The sequence below is a fragment of the Barbus barbus genome, assembly GCF_936440315.1.
Source record: "Barbus barbus genome assembly, chromosome: 6".
NCBI classification, from domain to species: Eukaryota; Metazoa; Chordata; class Actinopteri; order Cypriniformes; family Cyprinidae; genus Barbus; species Barbus barbus.
The window spans coordinates 25,875,574-25,892,615 of record NC_136734.1 but is presented as its reverse complement, the minus strand read 5'-3'; the positions used below and the strand labels follow the sequence as shown (position 1 = coordinate 25,892,615).

General features: G+C 35.5%; 1 protein-coding gene across 1 annotated transcript; it reads left to right on the top strand.

Moving 5' to 3' along the window:
• Positions 1-7,854: 7,854 nt before the first annotated feature.
• Positions 7,855-11,690, top strand: LOC306870643 (uncharacterized protein). The gene is made up of 7 exons (XM_079418035.1): positions 7,855-7,873; positions 8,054-8,147; positions 8,682-8,764; positions 8,928-9,125; positions 9,227-9,420; positions 9,773-9,797; positions 9,936-11,690. Exons 3-7 carry the CDS (start codon positions 8,695-8,697, stop codon positions 10,496-10,498), a joined length of 1,050 nt encoding a protein of 349 aa, XP_079274161.1. The 5' UTR covers positions 7,855-7,873; positions 8,054-8,147; positions 8,682-8,694; the 3' UTR covers positions 10,499-11,690.
• The last annotated feature ends 5,352 nt before the right edge of the window (positions 11,691-17,042 follow it).

Below are 17,042 nucleotides of genomic sequence, written 5' to 3'. Positions count from 1 at the left end.
GTAATTCAGGACATTACAGTACCTGTATCCTATACAATAGCTTTGGGGAATGCTCAAATAGTGCAACGTCATGTAGATCAATTGTTTAGTCACCAACAAAAAGAGAGGATTACAGATTACAACAGAGCATGGATGTTCAAGTATGTGACACTGATGTTGTGTCTCAGGATACTGATGTTCAAATGCCCAAATCACCCAGTACTCCCATAATACCAACTTTGGGTGTTACTCCTGAGAAAAACGAGCTTGGAAATTTGCAAACTGAATGTTCCGGTATGGAGCCTGAGCTATCTAGTACTCCTACTATTCCTGAAGTGATATCAATTGCAGAAGTAAAACACCCTGAAATTGTACCTACTGGGGGTCTACGACGTTCAGTAAGAGAAAGGAAATTACCCGCACACTTAAAGGACTTTGTAATGTAAAAAAAAAAAAAAAAAAAAACTACTAGCACACTTAAAGGACTTTGATGAGAAAAAAAAAACACACACACACAGTTACAAGATTTTGAAATTGTACTTTATTTGAAAATTGTATTGTATGTGAGCAATGGTTTTCCCCTCAAGTTTGTTAATTGGAGAAAAGAATGTTTTGGATTTAAGCGGGGAGGAGTGTTGTATGTGTATATTGAGATTTGTCCAGCAGGGGGCGGTAACGCATTGTGTATGGGTTGGGGCAATATAAAAAGGCTGTGAAGAAGCGCATTGGGTGTGCTCTATCGGCCGTTGCTCAATATGCGTACTTGTCTGTACTTGTGTTCTTGTGGACTTGTGAAACGTCATCAGTCGCTGCCGAAGTACTGGTCCAATTCAAAGTTCACATCTAGCCAAGTCCAGTTCAAATCCCCGGATGTGTTCTTGATCCGCCCCTTTTACCGAGGATGCATCGAGAGGTGACTTGTGCGGACTTGATACGGGCCATAACCCAGAATTCAGTTCGTCCTCCCGTCCTCGAGAGTTCGTTCTTCTGAGTCGAACTTGGCAAGTCCAAACTCGAAAGGACGGAAGTCCAGACTCTGCGAACTTGGTATTGAGAAACATTGGCCGCTCAACCGCACGTCAACGGCGCCGCCATGTTGGTCCGGGCAACTCTCCATAAATCTCATATGGGGACACAAGAAAATATACCTGACCCGGCGGCAGTTTGGGGATCTGCAGACCGTCGCACATTAATAAAAACAGATGTCGGGGTAGCATCTGTCTTTAATTTCACTACTCATTTACAAAGAGTAAGTTTATCATCACTTGATTATAAGGATTGCATAGTTTATCATAAAACTGTGGACTGATTATATATATATATATATATATTTCTTTTTTAGCCAACTGCAAACAGGACAACGCAAGCCTCGAGGAAATCTGAAGAAAGCCTGTACTCTGCATTTCCAAGAGACTAAACCTCCACAGCCTAATGTTGTATTTGTACTAGTTAAAGCCCAGAACAGCCCTGAATGAATGGCCAGAATGACCCTGTCCCTGATCATATTCAAACCACACTCTCTCCCCGGAACAGACTTCCAGGAGCATTTATAACCTTTGTAAGGGTAATTTTTATAACAATATAATTAGCTTATTAAATGTTTCTGTCGTTTTTGTCAAATATTTAAAAATAACCAGTTTCTTCAGTCAATCACAGTACTATAGTCTGCATTTCAAATTATTTACACAGGCTGTTTAATGCTGATAATTTACTGTATGTGCATTTACACAAAAACTGCATAATGCAAATAGCCTAGTAATGAGAAACACAGGAACTCCTTAATGAGGGAAGCTGAAATATCATGACAAAATCATTGTTTATTATTCCTCTTGATGTTGTAATAATGATTAATAATTTTGATTAATAGAAAGGGTTTTTTTGTGTGTGTGTGGGGGGGGGGGGGGGGGTCATATTCTGGTCTGTGTTAAACATAACTATACTTTGACATTTTGTTGTACAATGTAAAATGCACACACTCACACCCTAAGCATTCCTGTGTAGTAACATATATTAAAACATTTTTTTTTACCACTGTAACTGTAAGTTTTACTGGATCCATAAAGGGTTATCAGTTACATTTGTTATTGTTTGTTGTGGAGTTTATATCTGTATAGAGTGCTATAGACTACCAGTGTGTCACTTTTTGATTTGTATTCGCAGTATTAATAAAAAAATAAAAGCTCAAATGTTAGGGTTGAAGACAGAGAAAGCAATGAAACAACTTAATTTAATTTAATGTAAATTAAAATTACATTGCATGTACATATCACAGTTATACTACATTAATATTAGAATTATTAATTCAACACAAGTGTGATCGTTCACAATTTCTTAAGAAAATTAATAATTTTCCGAGCCTAAGTAAATAACTGGAGGATATAGTTATTTTTAACTCCATGTAGATCAAACCACTGAAATCGGTTGATAAATGTTAACGTTATTGTGATTTTATCCCGAAAAAGCCGCAGCTCCCCCGTTTACCTCCATTTGTTTTTAAGGCAGTCTTGCCCGGATAAATATGGCGGACGGTTGATGTATCGCAGCAACGGCTCAAAGCGGCCAATGAGGCGTCTAGGTATTTTATATGTCTATGTGCTCTATGGCCATGCTGGTGTGTAGGCTATGCCTGAACACTGCTATGGGTCCTCAATAAAGTGACCATCGAGAACCTTTGGCTCATCTGAGTTTTCTTTTGATAGTATCTCAAGATACTACAACTATGGTGAATGACGTCAAGTATACTGCTACCATTTAGCGGCCCATAGAAACAGTCGCTAATGAGGCATCTATTATCTATAGCTGTGTCCGAAACCTCTCCCTATCCACTATATAGTGCAATATATCGAAAGAGGGATGCCATTTAATTTACAAAAATTATTATAATTTGGTTGATATTTTAAAATGTTCATTGGAAGCATATTCATTCTGATGTCAAATGAACGGTCCTCTGAGGGGGCTCTTATCTAAGCAATAACGCTGCTCGGGAGAGTTTCAAGATACTACAATAAATACATAAAATTATATTGTAATGCTAACAGCTCAATTAAACTGAAGCATGGGTTTTGATATTAAAAGGGGTATACGTCAAGGTTGTCCTATTTCTCCTTATTTATTTATATTGGCAGCGCAGCTATTAGCAGACCATGTTAAGCAAAGTAATCTTACAGGTATCTCTATTGCAGGGAGGGAAGTGATCATCAGTCAATTGGCAGATGACACTATCTCTTCTTAAAAAATAGTGATCAAGTTGCAGTAGCTTTAGGAGTACTAGATGCTTTCTCCAAAGCATCTGGTTTATACCTGAATATTTCTAAATGTGAACCATTGTCTATTATGGATTGTACCGTTTCCTCAATTTGTAATATTCTGGTTAAAGAAAAAGTAGTTTATTTAGGAATTGTTATAACCAAGAACGAGTCTACACACTGTAATGATCATTTTATCCCAATAGTAGAAAAAACCTGTAAAAAACTTAACCAGTGGCTTCAAAGGAATATTTCTTTAAAAGGAAGGGTATTACTTACTAAAGCTGAAGGTTTATCTAGATTGACATATGCAGCTTTGGCTTTATATTTGGAAAATAAAATGTGTAAAATGATAGATAATCTCTTATTTAACTTTGTTCGGAGAAATCATACCCATTATATACCGTTGTGATGAACACGTATGAAAGTGGAGGACTACATTTTCTAGATTTCAATTCTCTAAATTACATTTTTAAACTTAATTGGATGAAACGCTTCTTAAAATGTCCCTTGTCGATTTGGAATTATATCCCTAATAATGTTTTTTCACAGCTGGGTGGCCTAAATTTTCTTTCTCTATTGATGTGAATTTGACTGATTTGTTTCCTTTTTCTAATTTCTCTTACTTTCTTTGCACTACATCTCCCACAATTCCTAGTAAACTACATTTAGGGTGAACTCCATATATGGTGCACTACATTACCCTGTAGCATTTGGACCAATCAGACACACAATTTTGCATTTGATTTAACAAATCAATTAGTTATTAGATTAACAAATAGTCACAAACCCCTTACCCAATACACATACTGGGTGCCCGTATGTCTGTGAATGACTCCAGGCCCCCGCTTCCATGGCAACGGATCTGATAACACTAGTTTTATTGCTCAAAGGAATGCGGGCAGAGCAACACTCACTTCATATCCCCTTAAGAAAGAGAAATAAAAATGGACTCTTCTCTAATTAATTAATAGACAAACCTTTCTTTGAATGAACACACATATCTTTAGGCCATTGTGTATATTATTATTACTGTTCTTGTATATGTTATTGTGTATTGTATCCTATTTTATGCATGCTTATGATAGAACACTAGTTAATATTAACTCACTTATACTATGTTTGGTCTCTATCAATTCGTCTTCGGATGATCTAATTGAGAGTGTATATTATATGTGTCATGGTTTAGTTTCTGCCTAGTTTCCTTTTTGTCCTTATTTGGCATTTCCCGTCCTAGTTTAGTTAATTATCATTCAGTTCACCTGTCTTGTATTAATTATCTTGTTTGCTCCTTTGTTCCCTGTTCTTTATAAGCCTTGAGTTCCTTAGTCTGGTTTGTTGTGTCTTAAAGTTATGTTTCCATAATATGGATGTAGTTTTCTTGTATTCTGAATCCCTTGACTGATTAAAAGTCTTTTTCCGTTCACCCACTGTCTCCAGTATCTCTTGGAGGAGCGTTCATAACTATGTCGATACCCACTGTAAAAAAAAAAAGATCTGTAGTTTTTACAAAATAATTTTGGCAGCTGTGGTTGCCAGAATAATTAAGTAAAAAATCCAGAAAACTGTAAACACATTTACAGAACAAAACTGTCAAATTTGCAGTATAAAACTGTAATTTACAAACAAGGAAATTTGAATGTAAACCACTAAATTCAACACACACTGCTATTAAACTCTTTTGTACCTTAAACATACTGACAACCACCATAATAATGCAGGTGGTAAAAGAGAAAGCCACATGAAGACTCAAAACTCATCACAAGTAGCTTCGCCACAAGCAGAATACTAATACTAATATATAGACGGTGCACAGAGTCATTCATGCAAACACAAAACACCATCATGGTAACACACGATACTTAAATAATGCAATAAACTTTAATTAAACAACAGAAGATGTAACATAAAGCCCAAATGCACGTGAACTGATAACAAAAACTATTAAAAACATGATTATTTAAACAAAATACTTTCAAATGTGAAGTGTCATGCAGGGAATTCTGGGAATATCATTTGACAGTTTTTCACTGTAAATTATACATCGATTTGTTATTTCTTCTAAAAACTGTACAATTAACAGCATTTTTGTCAGCGTCTTTCCTCCTGTAGTTTGTCTCCGTGCCTCTAGAGGTCCCCTGTGTTCTCCTTTGCCTTAGTTCTTCTTCGTGTGGCCTTGTTAGCGTTATCCAGCTCACCTGTGTCTTGTTTTCCCCCAGTGTATTTAAGTTGTGTAGCTTTCCCTTGGTTCCCCACTCGGTTTTTGAGTCTTCGCCCTGTGTTTCCTGCCTGGTCTCGCTAAGCCTCTCTTGTTACCCCAAGTAAGGTATCCTGAGTTCCTGACTTTGATTGTATTTGTTATCTGACTTTGTTTTCTCCCCTCGTGGAGTTTTTAGTTTCTCTTTTGGTTTTCCATCGTTTTTGATGTTGTAATTCCTCAATCCGAGAAGAACTTTTGAGTTATTCTTGCAAAGATTTTTTTTTATTAAATCTAATATATTAATACTTAGGAAAGTATTTTCTGTGGCCAAGAAAATATCCTAGAGTTGATATGAACTTACACTGAATGTTTGCTGGATGAACATTAGATGTTGGCAATTTATTTCTGCTACAGTTATTCCTGTCAGCCGATATAAATAATTGTAATTAATCAATTAATTATATACAATTCCCTTTTGAGCTAAATTTGCTACAACCCATATTCCCCTAGTTAAGGCCTATACCTCACTTCCTTCCTTTGGCTCTTTTTGCATTGGTGAGGTGTGGGTGTTTGAATGGGCACCCAACCATGTCCTTTCCTTAGGATGCGTTAAGTAAGTTTGTCAATTGTATAGTTTGAACTTGTTTATTTGAATTGTTTAGATGTTTAAACCTTATTTGGATTGAGTACAATATTGATGTTTATTAATGAGTTGTCTGTATGAGTTTTTTTTTTATTTTTATTTTTTTTTTTTTATAAATTGTTTGTAGTAACCTAAAACCATACTGTTTATCCTATACGTCCATCGTGGTAGTCTTGCTCCATATGAATTTGTGAACTGCATGTCATGTCAACTGTTAAGATTTGTGATTCTTCACTTCATTGTAATAAAAGAGAGCAAAAGACTGGTGTTTCTTCCAGTGTTTTAATCAGACATGCCACAAAGTTTCTACAATTTTAACGAACTTTGGATATTTTAACATCTCATATTCAACACTATGTAATTATAATATTGAAAAATTACCTCTTAAACTCTCGGCATTCCACAAGCAAATGCTTCTTGCTTGGTCTATTTTTTTTTTTTTTTTTTTTTTTTTTTTAAATGGAACAATCGTAATATACTCTATAAAAGCAAGTCTTTATTTTTTCAGAAATGGTATAACGATAAAATAATTTTAGTATGTGATCTTTTTAATGAAGGTGGCTGCCTTCTGTCATATTATGAGTTTTTACAGAAGTTTAACCCTTTCCTGTTTCCTGTTTCATGCTGTAACTTCAGGACTCATTACACTGTTTAAAAGTCTTGATAGAACTCTATATCCCACCTCTTTGTGACCCATTCCAAACAACAGTGGGTAAAGCTTGTCTCGTACCACACTCAAGTAACACAACTTCCTTCTGAAAAAGAGCACGAATCAGTTTGTTATTGCTTATTGGAGTAATTTTACTAATTGCAAACTGGAACAAAAATTTGGCTTTTGCCACATAAATGCCTTACTGTGAACAATGTCAGAGAAGTATCTTTCAAATTAATAAGATTCTACCCAGTGAATATAGTTACTTAAAAAAATTCAAACCACAATGTGCAACTTTTGTAATGTACAAGATGAAACAACTGTACATTTATTTTGGTACTGTAATTATACTAAAGTGTTTTGGAACAGTTTTTGCAAGTTTGTAATTGATTTTGTGTACTCTCAATTTTCTTTGTTTTGGAAAGATGTTTTGTTGTGGATACAGATAAAAAATATTGAGAGAGATTTATCTGATAAATCTATTACTTTGCCGAATACCATATCCACAAATGTAAATTCTCCAATAATAAGCCGCATTTTAAGGTGTTTAAGAGAGTTACAACAATATTTTGAAACGCTTTCAATATCAGAAAATACTAAGGCAAGGAAAACACTAACTTGTGTCTTTTTCAGAATTCCCCTGTAAAATTATTACTTTATATTGTATTTAATTAATTTAATTCATTTGCTTACTTTATTGTATATTATCTGTTTTTATTTGTTATTTTCTTATTTTTTTGGTTTCACTTTATTCAAGTTATAATTGGATTTTCTTTCCCTTTCCTGTTCCCTACGTTCTTTGTCATTTTTCTTATGTTGTATTGTATTTACATTTGGTATCTCATTATTTAATATAAAAAAAGGAGTGGACTGTCTTTGTATTTCTATAGTCTTTGTTTGTAATGACTGACCTCTTTGTGAATGGCCACAAAACTGGAAGACTTTCTGAGTGTATAAGCAGTAGGCTATTTTAGAAAGGAAAATGTGAAAGATGAAAAAGAATTAGGGAGATTCAATAAATTATGAATGATATATTGCTAATGTGTAAATGTAATCCATAAAAAAGAAACTGCAGTCTGATTACAATGAAGGATTCGAGAAGGTGTAGCCAAACTGTTGTTTCGTGTTTGTGGGAGAGAGAGAGAGAAAAAGATGTAAGTTTGCAACTTTTGTCTGTGCCTTCAAATTTACTAATACAAATGTGTGGCTATTCTCTACAACAAATTCCACTGTCACACAAAGGACCAAAATACCTTTCACACTGTGTATATGCTATTTTTATTGTATTAGACTATTATATATTGCATTTTTCTGTTTATCCTGTCTGTGAAAAGGTGAAAGAAACAGGAACGTGATGGCACGCCTGAAAGTCTAAACGAAAGTGAAAGATTGTTATTGTGTTAGAAGACAGAGAGGAGAGCAGTTCGGGTGAGTAGAAGATCCTCTCATTTTATTCGGAGCAACCTAAACCATACATTTATCATGAACTATGTCGCATTAGACTGATTCGACGTCCGATAAACTGTTGTGTAGGCTATTTGTTGATTAATAAGCCATCGTGCATAAAGATTCATATTTTTATAAGGCTGTGAGTGCCTAGTTATAGGTCTAAACACGTCGACATCAGAGAACACATTTTCTAAACATTATCTGAATGCCGTATAGCATACAATGTAATTCTGCACTACATAAGCGCTTGTATTTTGTGTCTTTGCTGATATTTGGACCGTTAAAAATGCAATATTTCATTAAAGTGTAGCGACATCTAGTGGACATTTTCCCAATGACCAGAAAGCTTAGTCATCTTCAATAACGTCACATAATTGAATCACGTGAATAATTTTTGAGTAGCTTATATTTTAATGTTTTAATCTTGTCCGAGAACCAGACCGTGAAAATATAAAATATTGCAATATATAACAAACACTAACTATTACATGTCATGATGTATGTCAATTTCAGAACTAAAGTTAAAATGGCTCATGCAACAGACACTGATGTGAACTCCATTGAAGGACCAACAGACCAACGTCCTCTGATTACTGGTAATAACTGTCGAGCTTCAGTGCTTTTTCATGTCTTTTTTCTAAAGACTCTGTTTCTAATGAGATTGAGGGAAAATTGATAAAAATGGTGGACTTTTGAGATGACTATGACTTATATGAATTAGGTTATATTACATTTACCATATTTTTTTTCTTCTTGAAGGAAATAAATATTTCATCCTTTCACCTGGGAATACATTCAAGCTGAAAGAGGACGTCTTAAAAGAAGCCTTACAACAAATACCAGGTCGAACGGTGCAGGCCGTGGAGGTGTGTGACAGCATTTTGGTTTTCTGCTTTATTGCTTCAAGGCTAGGAACTGACATTGATGCTGCACTTAATGAACTTAATGCTCTCTCAGGTAATGTGCTGTTATGTAATATCATTTAATTATCTCAAGTTATTGTACCCATTTTAGCAGTGATTAAATGTAACAACTATTTGATTACTCTATTTTAACAGAGTACAAACCAGCTGTTTTCATAGTGCTTCATCACACATTTGACCCAGAGAAGATTGTGCAAGACAGCAGCAGAATTGTGAGCAGGGTGAATACACTCACTGTGGACTGTCTGTTCCAAGAGGATGAAGGACTTTTGAAATGTAGGAAGAATAGAGAAGCTCTGACCAGAATTAATCAATGGCTGCAGCCACAGGTATCCAGTTCTTCAGCAAAAAAGATACTTATTAAACAGTTAATGTAATGTATGTTTCTTTCAGGTTCACAATTTTTATCTAAATAAATAGAGAATATAGTAGCTTAGGTAGTTGCTGTAAGCAGTGCCTGTAATAGTTAACAGATTTATGAAAAACCACTGTGAACAAACTAAACTAACCTGGGTCATACTGCATATTTAATTCATTAATGTGCACTAATTAAGAGTGTCTGTATTCAGTCAAGCGAAACATCCCAGATTTTATAGAATAGAAGATTCTGGTGAAGTAATTCTGAGCATTTATGTGCCATGGAATAAATATCTTACGTATCCCTCTTTTCTGACAAAACAGGACAAAGTAGAGATATCTACTTCCAGTGAGTATGATTTTTGTATTCTTGTATTTTATATATAATGTATGCAATTATTATGTGTAGTTTGTCATTTATAAAAAAAATGTTAATAGCCTTGCTTTGATATCATAATTACTCCTAATCATTCATATTTTTTTCTAGACGAAAGGAATCTTTTCCTGCTGGGCATGTCTGTGCCTGAGAAGACTGCAGTAGAAGACGTGATATTTGGCAGGCAGGGGAGTTGTTATGATGCCCCCCTGAAGAAGATCACAATGGATACTGGAGTGGTGGACGGGGAGCAGGTGACTGTGATCAACACTGCTGGCTGGTTCAGCTATGAGCTCTCCCCAGAGGAAATGAAACAAAAAATACAATTCTGTATCCGTCTGTCTTCTTATGAACCTTACACTTTCCTCCTAGTCATACCAGGAATGCAATTTATTGCAGAGAAGAATATTGTAGAGAGGACAGTGAAGGAATTTAAGAGTATTTTTGAGGAGATCTGGGAGAAGGTCATAATCCTTTTCACTGTTAAGGATGAACAACAAAAGCAGGACATCCTAGACCATAACCGCCAGACAAAACTTAGATATCAGTTTCATGTTCTCAATATTAGTGAGATTGGGGATAGATCTCAGGTTTCAGAATTGCTGAAGAGGGTAAAGAAGGTAAAGAATGTAAAGAAGCCAGTGGCAGGAACTGGATCATGCACACTGTCCTAAGCTCCGATTGAGATAGCTATTGCAAAATCTAAACGGGCGCACAGAGGAGAATAAGCTTTAGCTTTAAAGAAAATTATGATGTCAGTGTTTATGATATATTAATATCATGCCTTATAGTCACATTTAGCAGATTAAAGCTGTGTGTTATAGTTTACGTTTTACAAGGAATTAAGCATTTGCCATTTGTGAGGCTTTTTGCAATTTATAACAATTTGGTGCAGTGACAAGGCTTATCATTATTTGGTGACGTGTGTTACAGCTAAGCAGTTTAACTGAGGAGTTTACTGCAAGTTATGGCATAATACTTATACATTACACATACATACTACCTTAATAACTTTAGTCTTGTAGCATGAGGGCAACTGTGGCAAGGATTGAAACACTTCATGTTTGGATAACATAGAAAAGTATTTTCTCCTCTATTATGTCACTACAATGATATATATAAACTATGAATGAACTATGCATGCAGTGGAATGAAATTAATAAGTATGAAATTTTAAATGTTATAACTTTAAGATTTTCACTGTACTGTAAAGTGCTTAGTGTTGCTTATTGTGTGAAATTGGCAGTTATCTTGGAACAACCTAAAATGTCTTGTTTCTTTTGTGATCTGAATTTAAAATTTGTGTGTGTGTAATTGGCCTTTCAAACCATATATTTCCAACATATATTTCCTGTTAAGCAGCTGAATGCAGCACAAAGTTTCAAAGTATTCAGAATATTAAAGGCTTGGTTCCCACAAAATTCTATCATCATTTACTCACATATTCACGTTGATCCTGTTGATCATGTTGACTCAAAAGGAGAAGTTAAGCACTGCAAATCTGCGTATAATTAAAGTAAAAGGGGATCCTGTCAAGCTTCAAAACATAAAAATCTTGTAAGTAGTCCATATGACTGGTGAGGAACAGACACAATTTGAATAGTTCTTCACCAAAAATGTTCTCCCCCATTGAAGCTCTTAAATATCCTTCCCACATTATTCATGGTGTTTATGGCCCTGAGTTTGAAACGACACAATGAAAAAATGAAGAGGTATATTTCAATTTGGGTAAATGAGCTCTGTATGAAGTTTCCTGACCTGAGAACAGTTTTTTTGTTGTTGTTGTTGTTGCTGTTCTCTTTAAACTATCTTTGTAAAAAATATCATATTATGAGCATTATGTGAATAAAATGTGAAGCAAACCAGAATTAATCAGTGGATTATATGAATTATTAGGGACCATTCCTGCGGAAAAAATAATGTCTCAAAAAAGGTTACTGAAAAGGTCTGTTCTGAAATTATAAACAGAAAGTTTTTTTCTATGCATTTAAAAACAACAATTGCCTTGTGACAGAGCTTCTCTTTACATATAAATGCTTCAATTTCTTGGTACAGATGAAGGAAGCTCTAATGAAACAAAAAGAAAAAAAAAATCACCTCAGTGGCCAGACCTTGGCAGTATAATAATAGAGTTGCTGAAATCCCATTGTTCATAATATAATCCGTCCAGACAGATTATAGATCAGAAACAAAATGAAAATGGCTACAGCTTTTATTGTTCATGTTTATCTCCTTGTGGTGGAGGTGAAAGGTGAGCTCACTCTCATATTAATAATGTTTTATGTTTGTTGTGTGATATTTTCAAATATGAAATTAACACTGGGTTGTTTCAGCCTATACATACCTATTAAGGGCAGATGCATTTGTGCTAAATTTGTGATAAAGGAGTGAATAAAATATCTCGAAAGGCAATCGAGAAGGTTGAAATCATCCCTCCGAGCAGAGTCCTGCACGGGTCCTGTTTGATAAACCCGCACCCGCAGTATTTAACCGAATACCCGACCCGTTATCCGACAGCAACACCAATTTAATTCCGAACCCGACCCGACCCGTTTGACATAAAAACCGCGACCCGAACCGCACCCGCATTAAATCTACATAAGACAGACAAAACACCTTTATTTTATTTTTAATGTAACAAGCAGTTAACAAGTTTGACGCATTAATTCTGAGTTAATGCGTTAATGTGTTTAAAAATTAATAATAACATTTAACACACGCAGCCCAACAAGTTAACAGAGCAAACATATATAAAACTATTGCGTACATGTGAACAATCTATTGTAAGCAGGTCAAAGGGCTTAGATTAATAAACCAAATATGAGCTTTTCCTTCATAACCTACAAAAACAATTAACTTTATAGGCTGCATAAAAATATGTAGGAATGGCAGCAGTGTCCAGAGAGAGAGAGAGAGAGAGCGAGAGAGACTGAGAGAGAGAGCGTTCACACCATTCAACGTGTAAAAACAATATAAAACTATTGCGTACATGTGACCAATCTATTTTAAACAGGTCTAAAAGGAACTTCAGACAGAGCGCGCGAACACAAACACGGGACAATTTGAAAGGAGCTGCCTATCAGCGTGTACTGGATTAAGTCGAAATAGTCTCGGTTATAATTGTACCCGCAACCCAACCGTGCCCGTCACCAGTCCGACCCGCTCCCGCACCGCACCCGACACGTTAATATTATTCCACCCATTATGTCAATTTTTGCGGTTCACCCGTCGGTTACCCGCGGGTACCCGCCCGCGTGCAGGACTCTGCCTCCGAGTCCGAATTGTGTAAGCACTATATATTTTTTATACATAAATGCTTTGTCTTAGATATTAAATAGCAGCTTATTTTCTTATGTTTTTTTTTTTTTTTTTGTGTGAAGTGTCTCTCTGATGAGAAGATCAGGCAGAAATGCCTGAATCCTGGGTCAAAATTTACCAAATATATACTGAAAGCCATTCAAAAAAATGAATGCAGGATGCAGATATATATATATATGTGTGTGTGTGTTTCCTTAATATTTTATTGAGTTTAAAACTATATAGCCTACCTCAGGCCTGTGCAGGAAAAATGTGCTATTAATTCTGTCAACTCTTAGCAGAAACAAACAAAAGCCCGCACTAGGAATCAAGCATAGAGCCGATGTCCTGGATCTGCCTGTGAAATCAGTAACAGAATCTTTAAAAAATCTGCTTTTAAACATAGTGCCTGAAGACAAAATTTTAAATCTACTTTTATTTAACTGACCTCTAAATGCTCTGATGTATTCAGTGTAATCAATGCACTAGATGGCTGTTCATGATTTGTCTTCTTGGTTTGAAATGTTCAAAACCTCTTTTAGTTTAAACATTTTTCCTCAAGTTCTTACTTTTCCCTATTCTCCCAATTATGAGTATGCTGTGAAAAAGGAATTATTGAGTTCGCATCAAGTGCATGTCATACTTTCCCATCTGAGGATCAAATATGAAATACTTGAGTTTCACTTGACTGTATGCATTCAAAAATGAATTAAATGTATTAAAGCATTAAATTATTAAAATACTTTAATGGGAGGCACTTCTGTCTGGAACACTATATAATAACTGTAATTATATAATTTAAAAAAATTATCTCTCTCTCTCTCTCTCTCTCTCTCTCTCTCTCTAAAGCAGAGCATTTCTCAGAAGTGTTTAGCTCTAGAGGAAGTCTCACATGGCTGCATGTGGTCAAAATGCTGCAGCAAACATAGCTGCTAAATTTCCAGTCCTACTGATTACCGCTCAGAATATATCAATGTGGGTGCAGTTATAACTCTGATGCAGTGCCTGTTTATTGATCTTGTGTAAGTCAATTGTATGATGAATAAAGGTGATCTCAGTGTGCTTTGCATTTGTGACATTGAGTATTTCCCTTTTTATGAACAATATTCAGAGCAGACAACAGATTCAGGGTAGTTTGCTATAGTTTGTTATTTTTCGGAAGAACCTAAGGTTACATTATAAAAAAATGAGGAGAGAAAGTTAATCCTAAAAGTCTGGATTTTAATTAGTGCTTTGCAATGACTTGCAAGAGTAAATGTTGCAGTGCAAAAGGCAGAGACAGAAACCCCCTTAATTTTCCATTATCAACTGTTGAAGTACAGACTACATTCATGAGTGAAAAAAGTTAAAATAAGGGAAACCCATAACCACATGTAGACACGGACATACATTTCAAGCTGTAATGTAAATAGGCAAGTGCAGGATGGAGACTTTGCTGAGTAATACTGAAACTTCCTTATCATGTCACCGCTTTATTAAAGATTTTTAACATGTGAAATCAAAAGTAAAATCTTCTTCAGTTAAATAAGTACCTGGATTTCTGTTCTAAATATTTTTAAAACTACAGCATTAGGTGATCCTATATTTGCTAATAGGCTATTCGCTGATGGTGTAGTGCTGTATACACTGTTGCCAAGTTCTTTCAATGGAAAGTATAAAGCCTGCTTGAATGGTTGCTAAATGTCATCAGATGATTGAAGTCACACAAAAATACCCTGAAAAAGATAGAAGCAAGAAAATATTTAGTTTTTCTCTGAAAGCACAGGCTCAACTGAATCTACTGTTCCTCTCATCAGAAAGAGATGTGTCTGAATGTTTTGCTGGGTAATGATAAGGATAATGATAATATTGCTGAATGCACCGCAAATGCAACAAATAATGCATTTTTGTCACATAGAAGCATTGTGTAACGGGGCGAACGAGACGTGAGACGTGTGGATCCATGTGCAAGCTTTTATTAATAAACAGCCAAATAACAGGCAAAATTATTAATTATTAACAACAGGGCACGGGCAAGACACAAGAATATTCCTAGAACAAGCGTGGGTCTTTGATCGGCGAACAATATCCAACAGGGTGAGGCAGAGACATAATCCAGGTAAACGAGCAGTGGTCCAAGAGAGGTGCAAACAGAGTCCGAACGGCAAGGCAAAGGGTTAATCCAGGAAACACGGGCAAGAATAGAAACACTAGAAAACACACAAGGCAAGACTAAGACAACAAAGCAGGTTCCGTATCGCAGCTAAAACTAGGAGAGTTATAAACGCAGAACAATACTTGACAGAGAGGAAGAGGAAGTCCATGGTTTAAGTAGGGTGTGTGATAGTTCTCAGGTGTGAGCGTTATTAGTGTAATCAGCTGTATATTACCCCCTTTCCACTGGCAGGAACCAGGTGCTAGTTTAGAGCCAGTGCTATAGCCGGTTCTTAGTTTGGGTGTCGAAAAACAAAGAACCGGTTTGAAACTAGACTCTGGCTCCGAACCAGCACTGGAACTGCCTTGGTGGAAAAGGGTTATATGTGTCGTCAGTGCAATGGATGATGGGAATTGTAGTTCGTGGGTGAAGTGCAACAGTAGTGTGGTGCAAGAGTCAATGTGATGGAGAAGTGACCTGTTGGTGAGTAAAAAGAAGTCCACAGACCAGATTTGTGACACATTGATTGTGAGCTAGAATGCAGAAAATCTTCAGCTATTAAATTCTGTCGTCATTTTCTTACCTTCATGTTGTTCTAAGCCTGTATGACATGCTTACGTTCTTTAGATATTTTGGAGAACACCAAAACATTTTGGTTACCATTGAAATCTACTGTATGGACAAACATCTTTTGAATTTCTCAAATGATTGTCTTTTATGTTCCACAGAAGAGACAAATTCATACAGGTTTGGAATGATGATGATTTAATGACAATTTTCTTTTTTGGGTGAACTGTCCCTTTAAGAACTTTAACATTTGTGAATAGTTAACACCTAACTTATGTAAGACAATGATATTTATCTTTAATCAGGCTTTTATTGAATTAACATTTAACTTCAATTAAAATTAATCATAACTATACATTAAAAGAGAAAGAAGCTATTAAAGCTATTCTGTTCAATTATCCTGACCTTTGTCCTAATGACATTTACAAAAATACCCTGAAAAAGATAGAAGCAAGAAAATATTCTTGCCTAGAATCCACAATTTAACAGACTTTAACCTATTAGTTAGGCTAAAGGCCTCATTACCATGGTTATATGTTTATTTATTTATTTTTAAATGAGTACATTTCTTCCATTGCTTTTTGCAGTTTTGCATGCACTGTAATTTAAAACCAGCACCTATTATGGGGGAGGTCTCCCTCGCTTCTGTGATCTGCCCACTGCTCGTCTGGCCCACGATCATGGCCAGTATGCCTGGCCGTATAGCTAAAGTCACTCGGTTGGCAACACTGTATATCAGACCACTTATCAGGCTAACTGAAAAGGGTGCTACTTCTTGTTGTTGGCTGACTGTTTTAGACTATTTTTAGCAAACAGTTTATGGTAGTATACAGAAAAAATTACACAATAACAAGATGAAAAAATTTTAAGATAAAGTGCCCTTTTAAAAAGAAAAAGAAGATGAAGAAATAATGTTTTGTACATGCTTAATTGTATTGAAACATCCATGTCAAATATTATTTAAACACCCACCCACACACACACACACACACACACAGTTTTAGTTCTTCAATAGCTTTGGTATGACTGCCAACATTATGCCATAAGGATGATGTCATTTTTGATAATGGGAATCAAAGGGAGTTCCCTAAATAGTATATGCTATAAAAGCTATAAGCTTTTAGATTCAGATTCACTTAGTCTGTTGTCACATTTGTCAAACATGAGCCGGTCCATCTTTCTTCTGTCCTTGGTCTTTCTGATCTGCCTGACTTTCACTG

Bases quoted from the DNA above. Each gene is read 5' to 3' on its own strand.
- LOC306870643 (XM_079418035.1), top strand. From the start codon at position 8,695: ATGGCTCATGCAACAGACACTGATGTGAACTCCATTGAAGGACCAACA. The intron at 8,765-8,927 runs GTAATAACTGTC...TTCTTCTTGAAG, and splicing joins CCAACGTCCTCTGATTACTG to GAAATAAATATTTCATCCTT. The intron at 9,421-9,772 runs GTATCCAGTTCT...CTGACAAAACAG, and splicing joins ATCAATGGCTGCAGCCACAG to GACAAAGTAGAGATATCTAC.